Source organism: Volvox carteri (assembly GCF_000143455.1).
Source record: "Volvox carteri f. nagariensis unplaced genomic scaffold VOLCAscaffold_16, whole genome shotgun sequence".
In the NCBI taxonomy this organism is placed as follows: Eukaryota; Viridiplantae; Chlorophyta; class Chlorophyceae; order Chlamydomonadales; family Volvocaceae; genus Volvox; species Volvox carteri.
Window position 1 is genome coordinate 1,832,334 of NW_003307559.1, and position 20,957 is coordinate 1,853,290.

Below are 20,957 nucleotides of genomic sequence, written 5' to 3' on the forward strand. Positions count from 1 at the left end.
GGGAGAGGGAGAGGGAGAGGGAGAGGGGCAGCTATGATCATGTATAGAGCTGCTTTCCGAGCCACCAGCTGACCGATACCGGGGTCGATTGTGTAAAGACGGGTGTATCACGTGAGCTACGTACGCATGTTTGGCAGGTCGGCGACTTTTTGTACCTCCGCGCGGCTGCCTTGGACGAGGAGGAGGAGGAGGAGGAGAGCGACAGCGAGGACAAGGAGCAGGATACGGGATCAGACAGCTGCTCCGGAACAGACGATCCGAATTCGGATTCCGAGGACAACGACTCGGATTCAGAGGATAATGACGAGGAGGAGGAGGGCGGCAGCAGCAGCAGCGAAGGCGAGGATGATGATGACGATGATGATGGCGGCGAGGGAGTGGACGAGGACGTTCGCGATGCGGCTCGGCGGAACCCGCGCCGCGCGGCTGCTGATGCGACTGCAGCGCGGGGACGAAAGCGAGCTAGCAAGGGCAAGGAGAAGCAGAAGCAGCGTGCGAAGGCGAGGGAGACGAAAAACGCGAAGCAAAAGCAAGGGATGAAGACGAACAGGTCCAACAACAACGGAAACACTAGCACCAATCAGATCGCAGCAGCAGCAGCAGCAGGGGCAGCACCGCCACGTCGGAAGCGGGCAACCACACACAAGGTCAGTCTGTATGTGCGTCCGTACCTTTGTACGGCAACATGTAAGGCCACCGCAGAGCCGAGGCGGCATTGCCATGCATGTCCCTTGAGTTTCCACTTGTGGCGATACCGCATGTGGCATGATAGAGGATGGAGGATAGATAGCAGCTACAAACACCCAGGATTTTTTGCATATACATACACATATATTACAACGTATAATACAATACAGTGATATAGATGTATAGATGTATGTATATTGGTGTATATAATTACCAATATACATTATATATAACGGTCCTCAGATCGTGCAACAAAAGGAGTTGCACGCGGTCAGAGGATTATGTAATTCGGTCGGAGGGGGAGTCCATCCATCCTCAACAACCTCTCAAACCATTCAACCATTCTTCCTTGAGTCGAAGGATGATGCACCTGCACCTGCACCGTCACCTGCACCTGCACCTGCACCCCGCTCCTGCACCCCACCCCAAATAATGCACCACACCATAACCACACCCTAACACCCCCTCCCTCCCCACCCGGCCCCTTTATCTGGATCACAACTCCTGTTTTCCTAATCCCCAATAATACACACACATATACGCATCGCCTCATCCCCCACAGGGCAGCAACAACGGTCTTCGGGCCTTTGCGGTGGCTATGCTGTGGTCAGTGGAGGTGGAGGTGGAGGTGAAGGTAACCAACAAGGGGAACAACAAGAACAACCCCAGGACAGCAGGGGACGCGGCTGGGGCCGGTGTCAAGGGCAAGAAGGAGGCGATGGCGTCGGCCGCGGAGGCGGTTGCTCCGTTCACTATTCAGGTGTCGGGGATAGGGGGTGTTGGTAGTGGGTGGCTGTTAGGGGCAAAAGGAGGAAGTTAAGATTTTGGAGAAAACATTGGAGGATGCTACTCTGCTACCCTCACACATACACACACACACGTTTACATACCTCTCATCGGGATTTTGGAGTGACAGAATGCCTAGGCCGTGTTGTCCTCCTCCTGACAGCATCCACCAGTAAATTTGCCCCCACTTCTGCATCCATATGTCTGTCTGTCTTCGGATTCCCAGTGGTGCAGTGCAGTGCAGTGCAGTGTACGGCAGTCCGTTGTGGCCCCCGACCTATGGCCCCCACCTACCACCCTACTGCCGGGGTATTGGAGTCTCTCTCGTTGGGGCTCTTCTCGCTGGAATACCTAGTAGTAGTACTACCATTATGTATTTGCAGAGTACTTATTCGGCCTTTCCGTTGGGTTTCCTTGACATGTTATTTGTGTATGTGTGGACGGTGTTTAAGGGGGGGCTGCGATGTCTACCCTGTCTGCGACACGTCGGCAGATCAGCTCTCTCCTCGCATCACCCATACCATTCTCCTTCCTTCGTAATGTTTTCCCTGCTAGCAGCACTATATTATTACATTGTTGCATCAACTCGTCGTACTAAACTGCCGTACCATGGTCGTATGTACCGCAGGTCCGCCGCTTTTACCGGCCTGAGGACGTGTCCCCGGATGTGGCTTACCGAGCTGGCTGGTGGGACCTCTACATGCCGCCGCTGTCGGAGGGAACGGAGGAGACCGGAGCGATGCTAGAGCTGTCCGTGGAGGAGGTATACGGCAAATGTGACGTCGTTTTGGGCCAGCCACGACCGAAGAGTAGGTACCTGCGAGTGTCTGTGTGTGTGTTTGGTGCGTCCGTGCTTTGTGTGTATGTGCGAGAAGAGGATATCGCTTATGTCGTGTGTGTCTGCTGCACACTGCTTGTTACATGTGATTATACATCGAGGAGGAAAGGGAAGTTGATGAGCACTCTCCCCCCGTCGCTCCACACCTCCAACCCCGCCCACCAACCCCTATGATGACCTCCCGCCCTCATGTACTTTAGTGGCTAAACCAGTAGGTAGGTAAGGCAGTGGGCAGGGAGGTAGGGAGGTAGGGTTTCCCCTGCTGCCTTGCCGCTACCAGGAGAGCCATCCGCATGTATCCGACACATCACACATGCACGGCTGGAGGTAAAGGAAGAAGGAAAGGAGAAGGAAGGCATAGCTACGTGTCAGCAAACACACTAACCACAGGCCACCCCCACCACCCCCGCGTTGCTACATTACTTTCCCAACGCAGATCCTGTTCTGGATACGTTCCAAGTGGTTGGGTCGTACGACCCTCGCCAGCCCGGCGCCACACCCGGGCCCCCGCCAGCCCGTCTCCCGACACCGCCACTGCCAGCACCGCGCCAGCAGCAGTACGGCATTGGCGCCAAGGTCAATGGTGGCAGGGCGCGGGAGGAGGATGGAAGGGGGGACGGGGAGGAGGACGTAGAGGCGGCAGTTCACGAAGATGGCGGCGAGGGTATTCAGTTGGACACGCTGGACATCTTTGCCGGGTGTGGCGGACTGAGCGAGGGTATGCACCAGGTGCGGGGCGAGGGGAGTGAAGGGGGGAAAGGGGGGAGGGGGAAAGAGGTGGGGCACACGCCGGGGAGCACAGGGGCATGGGCTTGACCGGGTTCGGCACCATGACGATGACCATGACAATGCAAAATGGCAATGACAATGACAATGCAAAATGACAGTGTGATCTGGTCATCGCTATCTCGAAAGCATCCGTGCTGATGACGTCGTCCGCCGCCATCGCCATCGCATTCCTTTTGCTGACGCCATCCATCTACACCGTGCCGTACCTCCCAGGCCGGCGTGGCTCGTACTCGCTGGGCCATCGAGTACGACAGTGAGGCAGCCGAGGCATATAAGCTCAATAACCCGGATGCCAAGGTCTTTTGCAACAACTGCAACGTACTGCTGCGGGTGAGGTGGCGGATAACGGGATGGGGGAATGAGGGTGTGTGTTTCGGAGGAGTAATTGGGGGTGGGTGAATGAAAGTTGGGTTGGCTGGGTCTGTGGGTGGGTGCTTGCTCTTTCTTTTCCAGCGCATTAGCAGCCGGGTACTGGGAAATAAACGGGGGGGCGGGGGGGTGGGTGGGTGGGTGCCGCGGCTGTTGTCTCCCTTTGGGGCGGGAGCCACGGGCCTTAGTAGCGACATCCCAAATTATTCCTCCTTTCGCTTGCCTTCTTCACGCACGCGCACCACTCCTAGCCCTAAACCCCAAACCCGACTCTCAACGATATCCACGTCTTTCGATTGTGCTTACACCCCGCCCTTCTTCTTTTCTACCCTCCTTCCTCCTTTCTCCCGACATTCCCCCCCCCCAGCAACACTACTCCGCTACCACCACTATTCACCTGAAACATGGCGAGCGCCACATCTCCCCAATCACGACTCTCCCCACCTGGGGCCTTCCCCACCTGAATGAAACCCACAGGCCGCCATGCTCAAGGCCGGGTTTGAGGCGGATTGCCTGGCTGACCCCACGTGTGTGGAGGCGGCTGCCGGACTGGACGCCGCCACCCTGGGCGACCTGCCGACCCCTGGGTCGGTCGCCCTCATGATGGGCGGGCCGCCCTGCCAGGGCTACTCGGGCATGAACCGGTTCAACAAGGGGCTCTGGTCTCAAGTGCAGAACAGCATGGTGAGATTGGGAGAGGGGGTAATGGGGTGGTGGGAAGGGGAGAGGGGACTATTGGGGGTTGGGGAGGGTAGGTGGGTGGTCATGTAGGAGTTATGTAGAAGTTGTGGTGGTTTTATGACGTGGACGTCTGTATGTACGTCACGCAGCGATCCATCCCCACTCTCGGGTCCTGCCACCATGCCCACACACAACCCCGCACCGCATTTGTGCGAATCCTCAAACCCTGGCTGGTTGTCGATATCACAATGTGAACCATTCAGGTCATGGCGTATTTGTCGTACTGCGATTTCTACCGCCCGCGGTACTTTTTGCTGGAGAACGTGCGCAACTTTGCGGTGTACCGCGGTGGGGAGGTGTTTCGACTTGTCGTACGGACGCTGCTGGATCTCGGTTACCAGGTGAGGCTGAGAGGGGCTGGGACTGAGAGGGGCTTGATGCGGGTTCCCGGTCCACACGGCTGCGCTTTTGCCTTTCCTCAACTGCACGATTGCCGCGTCCGTATGTACGCGTACCATTTTGTACAAGCTCTAAAGCTCCCTTGTATCTTCCCTCCTTTTCCATCCTTTTAACTATCTCATGTAAGCCTTACGCACCCCCCCCCCACACACACACACGTACAACCCTCCATATTGCATGTAACCCCCCTACACACAACCCCACAACCCTCAACCCCTAAGCCCCAACCCCACCCCGTCCCTGTGCCGCCCTCCTCCGTACCTTCCTCTGCATGACGGGGGCCCCTAGGTGCTTCTTTCCCCTTCACTCTCTCAGTATCTGTCTACCCCTGCAGTTTCGACCCCTGGTATATCAGCTTCAAACGCCTGTGGTTCGTCTCTTATCCCCCTCCTTATCTCCTCCACCCCACCCCCTGATTTAAATCGCAGGTGCGGTTCGGTATTCTCAACGCTGGCCACTTCGGCGTCCCTCAGTCCCGCAAGCGCACCTTCATCTGGGCTGCCCTCCCTGGAGAAGTCCTACCCGAGTGGCCGACACCAAGACATGTCTTTGTGGCGACACAGCTGGGAGTGAGGATGGGTGGCAATGCGGCCGCTGCTGCAGGGGGCAGCTGCGGCGGACGGAAGGGAGGCAAGGGCGCAGACGGCGTGAAGAACGGCGGTAGAGGTGGAGGTGCAGGTGGAGGTGGAGGTGGGGATATCGCAGGGGGTTCTTTGGCGCCCCCGGGGGGTTTCTTCTTTGCTTCGGGGACGCCGCTGCCCGGAGCACCCCTGCGGACGGTGACGGTGCGGGACGCGATCGGAGACCTGCCGCCAATCGACAACGACGCCAAGACGTGAGTGGCACTGTAGCTCCTCCCGTAGCTAAAAGAAATGCTTTCCATTGTGCAGCGGGGGGGGGATTGATTGCGCAGCGGAGAACAGGAAAAAGGGGTTGGTTCGTTTTGGGCGCCCAGATGAGTGACGACTTCTATGAGTCACGATGCGTGCATTCATACACGATGATAGCTTCACGATGGCTGGGGAAATCCAAATCTTGTGACAAGGTTGCAAAAAAGGTGATGCACTGCTCGAACAGTACTGCACAGTATTTAGTAATAACGGCAGTAATGGCGGCGGCACCGTGTTGTCACGAAAGCATTGCCGCTCAGGAATGTTTGCATGCCGTTCCTTGGAGAGGAGGCAGAACAAAGAGTTATTTCTACTCGCTCCAACGATGCCCTCATGTTGTACGACAGGGACGTGTTGCCGTACACAGCCGTGCCAACGAGCGCCTTCCAGCGGGCTATTCGCGGCTCGGCGGGTTCTGAGCTCCGAGACCACATGGTAAAGCAAATGAACGAGCTCAACCTGGAGCGATGCAGGTGGGGGAATGAAAGGGGTGGAAAGGGGTGGCGGGACGGGAAGCGGGACGGGTGAAGAGGGAACGGCGCTGAGTTGTGGGGTTTTAGGGTTTTAGGGCAGCAAACCCCCGTTTCCCCCCCCCCCGGAGGGAGGTTCGTGTGTCTCTTGTCCCCTGAAGCTTCCTTCCATCCCTCCACTCGCCACTGCATATGCTCCACTTTCCCCCCAACCCCACACCCTGCACTGTCACACACGGACCCCCAGATGCGCACACTCAATGTATCACATCGTCCCCCTCTTTCTCCCACGCCCCGGGCCCCCCGCCGCCACCTTCACTCCCCCCTCCCTGTCCACCCAGATGTATACCCCGGGGGGTGCCGGGTGCCGACTGGCGTGTATTGCTCAAGATTGTGGCTGAGGACCCCTCCAGGGAATTCTTCAAGGTGCGTTTGTTTATTACAATGCAACAAAGAGGATGGCTGTGCGGTGGAAACCCAAATTGTATTATGCGGCAGGGAGCATCACTTGGGTCGAGATGTGAGTGTGTGAGTGTGCGAGTGTGCGAGTGTGTGAGTGTGTGAGTGTGTGAGTGTGTGAGTGTGAGTGTGTGTGTGAGTGTGTGAGTGTGAGTGTGCGTGTGCAGGGCTCGCCCTAGCCTTCCTCCAACCACCAACTGGCAACTCACGACGGCTATTTCCTCCTTTCATGCCCCCCGCATCTTCATCGTGCGTATGTATATAAATACCTAAACACACACACACGCACACACGCACGCATGCAGGGCGAGTCGCTGGTTCCTTTCTGTCTGCCTAACACGGCTGACAGGCACAACGGCTGGCGGGGGCTGTACGGCAGGTGCGTAATTGTTCCCCCCTGTGTAGCCGTGTACGACGCGGGCCTGACTGGGCGCTCTGTTTAGGTTGTGTCCTCTACCGCTACATGGAGAGAACAACTTGGGGCGGAGAAAAAGGACTCGTGCTGTACAACTTTTGGGTGTTGGGTGCCGTACACCTGCTCCGGGCTGTCCCGTGCAGGCTTCACCGCGTGCACCTGCCGCGACCCGCTGGCCGTAACACACTCATACACACATTTCACGTAGGGATACATTCCGACGTCTTCTACCTTCCTCTATTTCCTTCTATATATGCCTTCTAAGTTGGGGCCGGCGCGCCGCCGCACGCATGTCCCCCCCCTGTGTGTGGCCTTTGCATTGGCCCATGCATGTGCATATCCTCCGAACAACACTTGCAAACTCCCGCTGCTGCTGCTGCTGCTGCTGCTGCTCCTACGGCATCCTGTGCCTTTTCCCTTTGTTCTTCACATGTGCCCAGTCAACCTCATGCATTCACGGGAAGGGTTCGTTGTGCCCCCCCTCGGAGGGGGGGCTACCCTGTGCTTGTCGTCGCATCGCTCGGACTGTGGTAGCACGACCCCCTGCTTTGTCCACTAGCTAAGAAGGATAGGATAATAGGCTTTTAGGTCCTATCCAGTACAGCGCCTCTGCTTATTCCTACGGGCTCCCGACATCACTCACCCTTTCCAATCAAATGCACTTAATAAACCCGAGCAGCAGCTAGGTCGAGCTACAACAGCTTCATTGGAAAAATCTAACACATGTTTCCGGTGACTACATGAAGTACATGAAGTTTTATATCACTGTGTGCCACCACCATCAGCATTTCCCTCATCACCAACTCCGGTAAAAGATCATTAAACACACATGCATACACCTAGAGGGAGAACCCTTACGTGGACATCACCCTAGACTTCCCGCGGCCATACACACATCCTGTCTCCCCATACTACTTCCCCGTACAGGTTGGACCCCTACGGCCACTTCCCCACAGCCACCACTGAGCCCAACCCCATGGGCAAGGTGGGTCAGGTGTTCCACCCCGACCAGGACAGAATCGTGTCGGTGAGGGAGTGCGCCAGGAGCCAGGTGGGTGAGGGGGGGGGAGAGGGGGGTGAGGGGGTAAGAGGGGGTAAGCGGGGGGAGAGGGGGAAGACGAACCGCGGACGAGTGAAGCAGAGGGGGAGGGGGGGAAAGACGGGGGAAAAGGTGTATGTATTGGCACGGCTGTAGGGCGCGTGGGTGGGCCCGTGGCTGTAAATGGCTACGCTGGCTGGATGGTGTGGTTGTGGATTTTTTTTCTAATGCGCTAACGCGATGCTGGAGTTTTGGATATGAAATGGATAAACCAGCATTTTCCCTGCATTAGCTTTCACACTGCGATTTTCCGTTGCACGTGTCGCATTGTACCCAATAATACAACAATCGCGTGCAGATACGCCATGAACTCCCAACCCCCCAACCCCAACCCCAACCCCAACCCCAACCCGCCTGCAGGGTTTTCCTGACCACTTCCGATTCTACGGTAACGTGATCTGCCGCCATCGTCAGGTACGACCAGCCAGCCAGTCAGCATCACTGGAGATAACTAGTTAGCTAACTTAGGGTTGCGAACCGACCCGTCGACACGTTTGACGACAGTCCGAACACTGAGAGCTGCAAATGGAGCCATGGAAAAATGGCTGTCGCGAAATCTCCTTCGCTGCCTTTCCTCATTCTTTCTGGTTCCCTACTGCCACCCCCGGCCATGTGCCGAGGTGCCAGCTGTCGGCTGGATGCCGCCACTTACTTGCTCCCCCTCCTCCCCCTTCTCCCACCCTCCTCCCCCTTCTCCCACCCTCCTCCCCCTTCTCCCACCCTCTTCCCCCTTCTCCCACCCTCCTCCCCCTTCTCCCACCCTCCTCCCCCTCCTCTGTCCTCACTCTCGCCACCCCGTCAGGTGGGCAATGCGGTGCCGCCACCGCTCGCTCGGGCCCTCGGACAGCAGCTGCGTCTCGCCCTCAAGGTACGTTTATGGTGTACAGTGTACGGTGTTCTCATGTAAAACTGATGTACTATTGGTCCATCAATTACCGGCAGCCCACGGACTTGCTGCCCATGCAACTCTTATTCTGTACGTAAAACCAGCTACCTCTAACCGGGCCCAATCCATCCCTCCTCTTTCTGAATTTCCTTACGGTTTTGGCCACCTCTAACGCATGTTTGTGACCTTGTATGTATATCCGCATGTCTATATGTGTGTAGGAGGGCCGAGCTCGCGATACGAAGGAGGCCGCTGAGAAAATCCAATCGATGCGAGCCCGCCGGCAGCAGCAGCCACAGCAGCAGCCACAGCAGCAACACAAGCATAAGTAGAAGGTCAGCGGCAAGGAGCCGAGATAGACAGGAGGTGCCGGCAGGTGCCGGCTAAGAGCAGTTGTGATACACGTGATGACACACTATCTGCTACTGCTACTGCAACACTACTATTGCAAATAATATTCTCAAACCAATGAGCGGCGGACCAACCTATCCCTTACCTTATCCTTGCATCGTTTCCCATCCCCTTTAACGAGGCGCTACGAGTTGCTTAGTGATTCTGCTCATGACGATTTCCTGGTCGTAACAGTTGTCGTGAAAACATCTTTTAGTGGTCTAGCCCCACGGGGAGCCGCACACGCACATCTGCATTCCATGTGGCAGTGTCAAGGCGATCAGCAGTGAGCTCTTGTTGGCATGGCATGGCATGGCATGGCATGGCATGTGGTGATGAATAGGCTATCTGAGCTTTACACTGCTACGCTGTGACCAGGGAGGGCGATGTCGAACTGATAATTGAACTGATGACGGACTGATATTCGGACAGATCAGGGATAACAAACACGACAGGACATGGGTGGGTTAAGGGAAAACGGGAGTAGATGGATAGGGCCTGAGGGCGTCGGATCACCAGTGATCAGCCGAGTGACGTTACTGAAGGGCATTTATTGTGCGGGGACCTCCTCTCGCTTTGCCAGCGACCCAGCACGTGGAACTGGCAGATAGACATCGGCTGTTCGTTGTGTCGTGTCGTGTCGTGTTGCTTGACTGCTGAGCAATTTTACATGGTCTTGTGAGGGTGGCAGCTGCTGCTGGTGCTGCCGGTGGTGGTGGCGGGCAGATGGGGGTGTATGTTGACAACAGACCCCCCCCAACGTCTTGTGAGAGAGGGAGTAGCAGGGCTCTTGCATGGCGGTATGCGTCGGACTTGCTGCTTGCCAGTTGAATGGGGTGGTATGCTGCGTAGAGCTGTTTTTAGGCGCTGTATGCGTCTTAGGTGGCCCATGCGGGGAAGGCCTCTCGAGATGCGTTTTGGCGCGTATTTATGCTTGGTCGTGCATGCCGTACTGTACGACGGTGACTAATCTTGTGCAGGCTTGCGGAGGCGCGTCATGGTACGCGAGGGTTAGGAGGGGGCATGCCAGCCGCGTCTCCGAATGTCATGTCACTGTCACTGTCCGAATGTCAAGTCACTGACATACAAGTTTCCAACATCGATATCTGATCACTTTAAGCTTTTAACTGCTCATTCATCCTTCTTTGACTATAATACCATTTCTGGTTCCAGTGGACCATAAAGCGCCTGGCATGCCTGGGCCGTACGAGCTCAAGAAGCTTGCAATCATTGTCAAACGCCCCAATACCGAGACAACAAATCAGATATATTTAGTTGCCGCCCATAAATTGGCCCATCGAAGACCTGGCGGCCTGTGGTCCTGTGTTGAGTAGCTGTGTTCGACTGTTGCTGTTTCGGAGCGCGTTGGTTCCACAGGAAGTCGTCGGTAAGTGAGGTGACCTCACTGAGGTCTGAGCTGTCCCCTGCACACTGTGCTTTGAAAAGTACTATTATCATAACGCGTAATTTAATTGCGTCACAGCTAATCACTATCGAATTAACACACAGTCAACCAGCTATGAGATTGTTGCCACTGATAAGGGAAAATACATTAACGCTAAAGAAGCTAAAGTTTATCGGTCTTTTGTAGCAAGGTTGGCTGGTTTCCCTTGCCCAAGTTCGGCATGTCGTTGTGTCCGGCTAGCTGTAACATGTAAATCGAGGTTAGCATTTGTGTAGTTGAATAATAAAACCTTGTTATTTTCATCTGTCAAGGCACCTTATCGATCGCCGAGGGCCAGACTACAAAGTGTCCTGTTGGTGTCCAGCGGTGCACAGAGGACGGATCGCGGCAAGTTGACCAACACATACTGGCTTCCATCCCTTACAGCCCTTCCATTCTCTCAGCTGCCACACCTACCAGACACCAAAGCAGCGCCTCCATTGCTCTCCCTACCGGATCTGCACGGAGCCGCCCTCATCAACCCCCCCTTCCCATACGACACCACACACCATAATCGCGCACCATCCCCAGCCCCATTTCCCACCATCACAAAGACGCGCACATACACCTATCCCTATATATATACGCGCACACACGATGGCATCTCATGCGCCAGCTAATTTCCAAGCCGAAACCCCCAAGGCAACGGTACCCGCCGAATCGACCCCAACAGCCAACTGCAACTCAACGGCCAACCCAACCGAAACGGTAACAACATGTTTGGACCTGCTTGGATCGCCAACCGATGACCGTCAACACGACCTCACGGATATTCCCGCGGATGTCCTCGTCAACTTGTTCTGGAACCTTCCTCCAGGCCACCGTCTGGACCTTCGGGCAGTAAACCGGAAGTGGGCCAATTGGGTTGACCAAACCCTTGCCACCTACACACACCTCAACCTCGTGCTCGACGTTCCAGAAATACAGCGGGCGCTCCTGCAGCTGCAACGACGGCAGCAGCAGCAGCAGGAATATGGCGGCGGCGGCGACGCCACCGCCACAAACCAGGGCCTCTTCAAGGCCAAGTTTCCCGCTGCAGCAAATGTACGGCTATGGGTAGGCTGCCGACCGCCGGCGGCTGTTGCAGGACGCAACGGCGGTCCCTTCAGCGTCGCCGCTCCCGCCGCCGCTCCCGCCGTCGCCATCATGCCGTACTACCGAGCAGCCTGCGATGCTGTCACCGACGGACTGCTGTCCGCTTCTGCCTCTATCGTCACCTCTGCCCAGTGTGTGCTGGATCGACTAAAGGACGCTGCGTACGACGGCCTGGCGGCCGCTATACAGGCGCTTTTGCCTCGGCAGCCACGATGGCGCCTGCCGCGACCATCCTGGCGTCAGTCGCGACGGAGGCGGGCGAATACAAACGTAGCTGTTGCGGCGGTCCGATGGTTCGTTCATAGGGGCCCGCAGTCGGATCCAACAGCGGCGGCGGTGTTCCGGAGATACGCACCAGATCCACCCGATCCAAATCTCCAACCGCTGGTCTCGTGCCTGCCTTTGCTGGGCCCTTCCACCAGCCTCAGCAGGCTCAGTATCGTCACTGCGTACGACATCACAGAGGAGGTACGGCAAGTCATGCCTAATGAACGGCAAATCAGGACCCTAGTCCGTCCAGCGCAAGGCGAGGCGTGTGAAGTAACGGTGTAGGGTTAGGAGCTTATGGCGGGTTTGGCCACCTCCCTTTCCCCGCAACCACCCACCCACCGCACCCCCCCCCTGCCACCCACCCAACTTCCTCCCCATCAAACCCAAGTCGTAAGTGCGCATAACCCAACGCTACACCATCTGCACAGGATAGCCGCTGATTAATAAAAACGCCTCCTGTGCCGTCCCCTGTGCTGTCTCCCGGCGCTCATCCCGACCGGAACCCCCCTAGGATCTCCACCTTGTGCGCAAGTCCTTTCCTCGTCTGACAGCGTTGGCGTTACAATCCCACAAGGACGTCACCCTGGACTTCACACCCGTCGTGCTGACCTCCCTGGATTGCCTGCTCACCGACGAGTCACCGGGAGTGGCCCCCGTGGCGGCGGAGCCGGCCCTTCCGTCAATGCTGCCGTCATCGCTGCCGCCGCCACCGTCATTGCCGTTGAGGACCCTTGTCCTGAGCGGACTGCGCTGCGACTGGCAGCCGGGCGAGGGTGGTCTCGGAGCCCTAACCGGACTTCGTACACTTGTACTGCACAAAGTAGTGTGCCGTCTGCACCGACTTATGCCGCAAATTAAGGTCAGCGCGGGACCCCGGGGTCGCCTTCGTGGGGTTGCGCAAACACCCCCAACATATTGCAGCATATTTTGCACATAGCCGCCATCCAGTGTTCGTTTTTAGAGATTGCAATGAGTGCCGTTATCCGCACTTCACCGTATTATTTCCTCTCCTGGCCTGCAAAAGCAGAGAGAGCCCCCTATTGGCGCAAGTGAAGCGAAGTCTGGGCAGTTCTGGGCCCTAAGGAAATGAGAGGTCGGCAGACCTCCATCCGCTCCTCCGCTAGGGTCGAACATTTAATTGATGAACCTTCTTTGCAGATGCGGCCACGCGCCAGCCAACCCACCCCCAACAACGTGAGAGCTTCTCCCACCCCCACCCCACCCCATTCCTTATTATTACAGTAGTCAAAGTAGTAGGAGCAGGAGTAGGAGTAGGAGTAGTAGGAGGAGTGGGAGGAGTAGGAGGAGTGGGAGGAGTAGGAGGAGGAGGAGTGGGAGGAGTGGGAGGAGTGGGAGGAGTGGGAGGAGTGGGAGGAGTGGGAGGAGGAGGAGCAGTGGGAGGAGTGGGAACTACTACGACAAGCGCCGGACCGACCCGCTAGAGGGGGGTACCCCGAAGACATCATCGTTTGCGGATATTGGTCTACTGTGTGCTGTGTCTACTCGTGATTCCCTTTTTTGCTTTTCAAAAAGGGCCCTCCCAAACCCCGCTCTGCCGCCGCTGTTCGCTGTTCGCTGTTCACCGCTCGCTGATGTTGTCGGCGCCCGCGCCACGACGGGCCCCCCCGCGCCACCATCCGACCCCCGTACAGGCGCTGACTCAGCTTACGCGCTTGGAGCTGCGGGGCCTGGACTATCACCACTCACTTCCCCTGGACTCAACCGACGTGAAGCTCCTGGAGACCAAGAATGACTTCCTTGAAGAGGTGCGGCGGCGGCGGTGGCGACGGTGGCGTGATGGCGACGGCGGCGAGGAGCTGGGGCACGGCCGCGGCCGCGGCGGACGAGACATGGGGTTTTTGGAGGCGATGGAACAACAGCAACAACAACAGCAGCAGCAGCAGCAGCAGCAGCGACATCTACGGTCTGAGAGTAGCGAAGATGAGGACGAGTGGGAGGCGATGTACGGCAGTCCTGGATGGCGCGAAGCGGACTCGGCGGCGCCGTGGATGTGGTTGCCGCAACGGGGCGCCCGCGTTAGTTCTTTGCCCGCTCGCGCAAGGCCCAATTGGCAGCTTGCGATGCGGGCAGTGGGGCGGGCGGTTAGTGGCATGGCGGACTTGCGGGCGCTGGTTTGCGATGTGGAGTGCCCTGCGGGGCCGTTGGTGCACCCGGCGCGACCGACCATGGGGCTCTCCCCGGATCCCACTCCCCGGAGAAGCTTCAGTGGGCGGGGTGAGTGGGAGGGAGTGTACGGAGGGAAGCTGGCCAGAAGGGTAGTACACCTTTTCTCGCCCCGTCGTGTTGCTTATAGGAAAAACAGGTATTAAACATAATTAGGCGGGAGTTAAACAGGAATAAATCAGGAAAATAGACAGCTATCAATAGTAAGCTTAAATTGTTAACGACCAAAAAAGTACTACGGTACACCCGCACGCAAGGGCGATGATGATGATGATGATGATGATGACGATGTGCGGGGTGTGTAGCCAGCCAATGGGACCTCCGGTGCACCAGGGGCCGCTACAGGGGGGTCTCGGCGTGGCGGCGGGCGGGTGGGTGAGGGCGGTAGTAATGATCCCCAGGTTTGGCTTTTGCTTAGGACAACAAGAAATGTGCGCGCGTCGTTTCTTGACGGCGCCTCTGAAACCCGTCCCTTTTTTCAACCACCATATTCCCGATATCGATTTCGAAATCCCCTTTCCGTCCCATCCCAATCCCAATTGTGTTTAAAAAAAACTTGGTGGTGTCCCTTACAGATCCCTGGGCCTTACTATTAGATGGCGTTACCAAGCTCCGAAAACTAGAAGAGCTGTGGCTGCCGTACATGGTCCTGAACCGTCCCGCTCAGCTGGACGAGCTGGCGGCGGCGCTGACGGGACTGACGTCCTTGGAGCTCGCAGCGCTCCCGCCGCCGCCGCCGCCGCCGCCGAAGTCGCCAGAGCCGCCATCGTCACCCCCGATGTCAATCGAAGAACTGCTGGAGCGCCGCCGACGCATCGACAGCGCCAAGGCCGAAGTTTTGTGGAATCTCTACATCCCGTTGGGAGCTGTCGGCACCGCCGCTGCCGATGGGAATATGTGTCGTACGGGTGCCGTACAAACGCGACAGTTAGGGAGGCAGCAGGTACGGGCGCGTGGGTATCAGGGACGGGACCAACACCGGGGGCTCAACCCACCCGAGGAGTTGTACGACGACGGCGGTAACGGCGGCGACATGTACGGCGGCGGTGATGATGATGATGAGGCCAACGGCCGTGGCGGCGCAGGCGGCGGCATCAATATCGATGGCGGAGCTCGGGACGAGATGGGAAGTGGATCTGGACGCCGTTCCCCCGGTCTGAGCAGCTTCCGACAGCTCCGAGAGCTTGTACTGCACCGTTGCGGTGTACGGACGCTAGCGCACTGGCTACCGCTGCCTCCGCGGCTGCGGCGCTACGACGGGAGGGGAGGCTTGGTGAGGGTCTTGTACGGACAGGGTGCGCTAGACGACGGGCGTAGATACAGATTCATAGCTCTCCATGCAGTCTCTTCCCCTTTCTCCACCTCTTTCTACTTGTCCGCCTCACCGCCCCCGCCTTCCCCCCCTCCTCGTTCCCCAGGGGGGGGCGGGGGGAAAGACGGGGCCGGCCTGCCAAGGCGGTACATCCGTACAAGGCAGTACAAGCCTCCTTAACACGCGGTTTTCCCTCTTTAACGCAAAAGCAAAAGCAATTTATAGGCCCTGCCAGGGGCTTTCCTTGTTGGGGAGCAATTCAGGCTGGCGGGACACATCACATCACATCACCCGGAGAGGCAGTGCGGGGTGGTAGTAGCAGCCTTTCTTATTCCTTTTTCTCCCTCCCCCCCTACACACACACACACCGTCACCACCCCGTCGGTCCGCCAAGCTGTGTTTTAATGCCCGGGTTATCCTCCCGCCCGGGCCCCCCGTGTTGCCCCCGTCCAATTTTGTATGTTAGTCGACACTGTTGCTCGTCGAGGACCTGCAACTACTTCACAACCGCGTGCTGCCAGCACTCAGCCGAGTGTCGGATGTGGCCCTCGCGCTGAGCCAGGTCTGGAGCAACCTGGCTCGCAACCGTCAGCCTTCCGTCAACACCAGCCCGCGTGATAACCAGCAGGGTAACCACCGTCATTGCTGCCACCAGCACCACCGCCGCCAACACCGCCACGATAACAGTGGCAACAATGAGGGCGCAAACAACGACGTCGACAACAGGAACGAGAATATCAGGAATAACGAGGAACGTAATGACGATAATAACAATAATAATAACCGCAGCGGGGGAGCCGTCGCTGCCGCCACCACAGCCACGCGCTCCGAAAACACCGCTGCCAGCACCGACCAACACCATGGCGACGGCAGCGGCGACGGCAGCGGCAACGGCAGCGGCAGCGGCAGCGGCAGCGGCAGCGGCAGCGGCAGCGGCAGCGGCAGCGGCAGCGGCAGCGGCAGCGGCAGCGGCAGCGGCAGCGGCAGCGGCAGCGGCAACGGCAGCGGCAGCGATGCCGCCGCGCCTGGAACCAGCCGACCAGGAGAGGGCCGTCGCTCTGAAACCGATGTGCCGCTGCAAGCGCCGGTGGCGACGGTAACGGCAACGGCAACGGCAACGGCGACGGCAGCGGCAGTGATGACGGCGGAGGGGACCCCGGGGTCGTCCAGAGGCGAGGTTCTGTTGGCGGCGATGTTGGCTACCTGGCTTCCCAGCAGCGTAACCTCCCTGGATTTAACCTCCTGCCTGCATCCGCGCTTGATGAAGGAGGAGGAAGCGCTGGCTTGCTTGCGGTACGACTTGGTTTTAAAGCTTGTTGCGGATTTAGGATATTGGGGCTTCCTTTCCAGAAAAAACCGACACGCCTCTTACACCAACTTCCAACTTTCAACAACAACAACAACAAGAATAAAAATAACAACAACAATTCGATAATCGGGGTGTTCATGTGGTTCATGTGGACTATTTCCACCACAGGTATGTGAGTGGAGGCTTTCCCCGCTTGCGCCGCGTGAGTTGCTGCCTGTGGTCCGGGCGGGGGGGAGCTACCACCACCGGGGAGCTTTCAGAGCAGCTGCCGCTGCTGGCGTCGCGGTCGCCGTCACCACAGCAGTGCCCTTGTACGGCAGCGGAGTGTTTCAACGCAATGCCAAGTCTCGAGGAGTTGCGCGTAAAGGTGATTGGCGAAAGAAACTGAGCATGTGTGTTTCACGCCGGCCGGAGTACTTAACAGCGACACTGTTGCACACCGGAGTACTTAGTACGCAGCGTGACTGGGAACTGCGTGTCTGTTTGTATGTACGTATGCATCATGTGTGTTTCGTGGCAATCGCATCTGGGGATCTTTGCGGTTAAAGTACCGGCACATGTGTGTACGTATGTCGTTACAGGGTGGTTAACTTCGCCAGCGGCCCCCTTTCCCGGGGCAGTCCCTGCTCGCCCCTGCTAGAGGGGCACCCTAATCCGTCACCCCATCCGACTTCAGAATGTATTCGTTGGGTTCGGCAACTCACCACCAGCATCCAACCAAATCTAGCGGATCAACGGCGCCTCAACTTAGTTCCTCGTTGGCTCGCAAGTTAATTTTATCACGTCCTACATCGTCCATATGATGGGGGGCCACCTTCCTTTTCATCACTCCTCAAACACCCGAGGAGCCGGCAGGCGAATTTGAACCCGGGTCGGCCGGGAGCAGAAGTCAGGCCTTAATCAGCCGCCTGCCTTGTAATATCCTACCGATGGACTAGTGGCGCCGCCTACTGTGTATGCATGTCTGTATGTATATATTCTAGAGGACTGAGCCGTGAGTACGAATTGGCGAGGATTTATGACTATATGTCTGTCTGTCTGTCTGTCTATTGCGTGCATGGGTATAAGTGTATAAGTGTTCCTTGCGTACGTAATTAACCGCCAAAATAACCAACTCCAGAAACACGGCGGCTACTCCCCCCTCTCTGGCCCCCCTCTCCCCACCCTTCGGTGGGTCAGGTGTTCATGCCCGCTCGCCCCTTGCCGCCGGGGGCTACAGCGTACGACGATGCCTGGCGGTCGTACAAGAGTGTCCGAGTGCCGCTGAGTTTCCTCAGAGCGCTTTCTCGCGCATTGCGGGTCGTGGACTGCAATTCCCTAGTGAGTGGTTAGTTGGTGGTTGGGTCGGTTATTGGTTGGTGGTTGGGTGGACAGTCTATAGCTGTCTGGCTGAGTGTTACATACGTGTGCGTTTGGTGTTCCCCACCACCTGGCGCCCCCGGGGGGGGGGGCAAGGCGGCCAAGATGCCGCCAGCCTGCCCCGTCATGTCCGCGTGCCTCCTCTCTGCCTGACCGGCTGGCTGGCGGTGGGGGGGTTGAGGGTTGGGGGGAGATATCCTCCCTTGGCAGCTGCTGATGGCTCGGAGCACCCGCTGCTGCTGCCCACCCGCCCACCCGCCCACCCGCCCACCTCGAAGTAGTCCTTTAGGCAGTAAGGTAGTTGTAGGCAGCTAAGCAGAGCGAAGGGGGGTATGGACTCATCTGAAGACCAGGCCACACCAGACCAGGGCCGGACCGCCCTCCCCCCCCTCCCTCCCTCCAGGCCAGCAACTTTAGGCCACCTTTACGACAGCACTATTTTACTCGCCGCCTTCACTACTACTTTTCTACACCTACTTCTTTACGGATTGGCTTGACTATTCAGCTTTTTTAATTCTGGCGGCTTAGGTAGGTAGGATTTCCGACATCAACGTCACTTCGTCATCCCGAGGTCACAGTCGTCACAGTCGCCACGGACGCCTTTCGGTCAGTTTTTACGTTTGCTACTCTCTTGCCCTGGCAGCAGCTTCAATCGTGTGTGGTTCGTCTTTCCTCCCTCCCTCCTGCCGCTCCAGCCAGCAGCCGTGTGTGTATGAGTACAGGTGCCGTGATACCCTTGGGGCACCCCCTGACCACCCAGCTGACGGCGACTGCGGGCCAACGCCATCCAGCTCTCAGGTCGCCTAGCTACGTAATTGCCCAACACACACATACATACATACATGCATACAGACAGACAGACGGACACACCACGATGCTAGGGACGCCCATACAACCACCTGTTTCCCCCCCTCCCCCCCCAGGACGGCTGGTGCTCGCCAGACGGTGCCGTACACCCTCGCGATGCGTTACGCCAGGCGCGGGCCACCCTGGCAGCTGAAGGCTCCCGTACACTGCTGGTTTCGGAGGCCGAGGAATGGGCAGCGCGGGTCATGGGCCTGGCTCCAGGCCTGGAGGCGACGTGGCGACGGGGGACCGGGTACACCACCACGAACGGCTGCAGCTACTACGGCGACGGCATCGGGAGTGGCGTACGGCACTGATGGAAAAACTTCTGCTGCTGGGGGCGATTTTTTTGCGGTGAATTGGGAGCGCGGTGGCTGGATGGTGGGTACTACTACTCATCTTTGGGTCGTACTGCTACCTCATGGGGGAGCGGAGCGGTGTGGTGATATGGTGGTGTGTTCCTGTAGGGGCGTGTCCTGTTGTTCGGGTCCTGGTGCGAGGGAGGCAGCTGACGGACTGGAAAGACAGTCAGTCGGTTGGAGAAAAGAGGTGACACGGTAGGTTGGAGGCTGATGATATAGGGTTTGGGTTGGCTGGTGTGGCTATCTGTGGATATCTCATCTCGCCCGCGCGCGCTTGAGAAAGCCCTCACCCCCCCCGGCTGTAAGGGAGGCGCTTCGGAGCTTCTCAGGCAGTTTGAGGATAAAAAAGGTTTTAAGTGAACAATAAACATGCTGTAGGTAAGGCCCTGGTTTTTCGGTCAGTTTCGGTTGGTCGAAGTTGAGGACCAAACTAACCAGCGTCATGAGGACCGACCTCTGTGCGCTTCGAAGCAGACGGTGCTGATACCGGGTTGTCGCGCCAGGCCATCATCTGTCACCACAGGGGCTAAGGCTTGCGACTTGCACCGTAAAGTACGGCGGCGGTCCATCAGGGTTCGACAAATCAAGGGGGGGGAAGATCTACCCTGCGATAAACTGTCACATGGGCGAGGGGCTCCGGGCGCGAAGCGGCTTTCGGGGGGCCGAGGGGCCCCGGGATTCACTGCTGTCTGTCTGTGTCTGTCTGTGTCTGTCTGTGTCTGTCTGTGTCTGTCTGTCTGTCTGTCTGTCTGTCTGTCTGTCTGTCTGTCTGTCTGTCTGTCTGTCTGTCTGTCTGTCTGTCTGTCTGTCTGTCTGTCTGTCTGTCTGTCTGTCTGTCTGTCTGTCTGTCTGTCTGTCTGTCTGTCTGTCTGTCTGTCTGTCTGTCTGTCTGTCTGTCTGTGTCCGTCTGTCAAACAGTGTGGTGTCTCGTGATGAACTGGCATGCCACGCTTAACTGAGAATTGCATTTAAAGCTACCATTACAATTCTATATCGCTTCACCGAAGGATTAAATCTGGACATACATCTGTGTGCGAAGGTAGCTTCCCGCAGGCTATGGCTTTGCCCCCCCCCCCGCAGGCGCCCCTCTGCGTCCCGGACCTCAAGATGCATCCTCAGCTCACCATCGCGGATTCCACACCAACCGCCACAACCATCAGCAATAATGAAACATACACCGCTCAGCTCTGCCACACTCCGCAACTCCAGCCCATCCATGCCAACTGCTCCAGCAAGACTGCCCATGTATACATCTTTAGATTTGATTTAACATACGCTGTACAAGAGGTAAATTTTGAAAACTTGGACCAAGCTCTTAAAACGTTTTAGGATCCAATGTTCGTCCTGGCGAGCATACCTAACTTTGCCATTCATGGTCTGGTGTGCGACAGTGTATAATTTAAGTTGGAGATTCGCCCAAGCCCATCAATCGGCTTGACTGGCTTTAGCTCGTTAACCCTAGCTGACTCTTAGAGTTTCCTAGTGACGTGGCACCTGCGGGCAGGTCGCTATGCCAGTCAGCCACCACGGGTTACCTGCCCCATCCGGACATCGGCGG

At 57.5% G+C, this 20,957-nt stretch overlaps 2 protein-coding genes across 2 annotated transcripts in view; both read left to right on the plus strand.

The window, feature by feature from the left end:
• Positions 1-9,160, plus strand: part of met1 (maintenance DNA methyltransferase) — a gene marked incomplete at both ends in the record, with an annotated part of 20,084 nt that extends 10,924 nt beyond the window's left edge. Inside the window, 15 exons of the mRNA XM_002949859.1 lie at positions 138-647; positions 1,250-1,447; positions 2,102-2,315; positions 2,748-3,040; positions 3,314-3,430; positions 3,947-4,153; positions 4,414-4,551; positions 5,038-5,444; positions 5,847-5,972; positions 6,311-6,395; positions 6,734-6,807; positions 7,771-7,894; positions 8,303-8,356; positions 8,745-8,810; positions 9,050-9,160. Of these exons, the coding sequence (XP_002949905.1) occupies positions 138-647; positions 1,250-1,447; positions 2,102-2,315; positions 2,748-3,040; positions 3,314-3,430; positions 3,947-4,153; positions 4,414-4,551; positions 5,038-5,444; positions 5,847-5,972; positions 6,311-6,395; positions 6,734-6,807; positions 7,771-7,894; positions 8,303-8,356; positions 8,745-8,810; positions 9,050-9,160 (2,724 nt within the window). The remainder of the gene's footprint in view (positions 1-137; positions 648-1,249; positions 1,448-2,101; positions 2,316-2,747; positions 3,041-3,313; positions 3,431-3,946; positions 4,154-4,413; positions 4,552-5,037; positions 5,445-5,846; positions 5,973-6,310; positions 6,396-6,733; positions 6,808-7,770; positions 7,895-8,302; positions 8,357-8,744; positions 8,811-9,049) is intronic.
• A 2,648-nt stretch (positions 9,161-11,808) lies between these two features.
• VOLCADRAFT_90416 (uncharacterized protein) lies at positions 11,809-20,728 on the plus strand (the record flags this gene model as incomplete). Its single annotated transcript, XM_002949860.1, has 12 exons — positions 11,809-12,225; positions 12,539-12,886; positions 13,680-13,793; positions 14,103-14,262; positions 14,787-15,154; positions 15,630-15,669; positions 16,045-16,278; positions 16,791-17,000; positions 17,134-17,321; positions 18,012-18,152; positions 19,115-19,342; positions 20,480-20,728. 12 exons carry the CDS (start codon positions 11,809-11,811, stop codon positions 20,726-20,728), a joined length of 2,697 nt encoding a protein of 898 aa, XP_002949906.1.
• Positions 20,729-20,957: the final 229 nt, after the last annotated feature.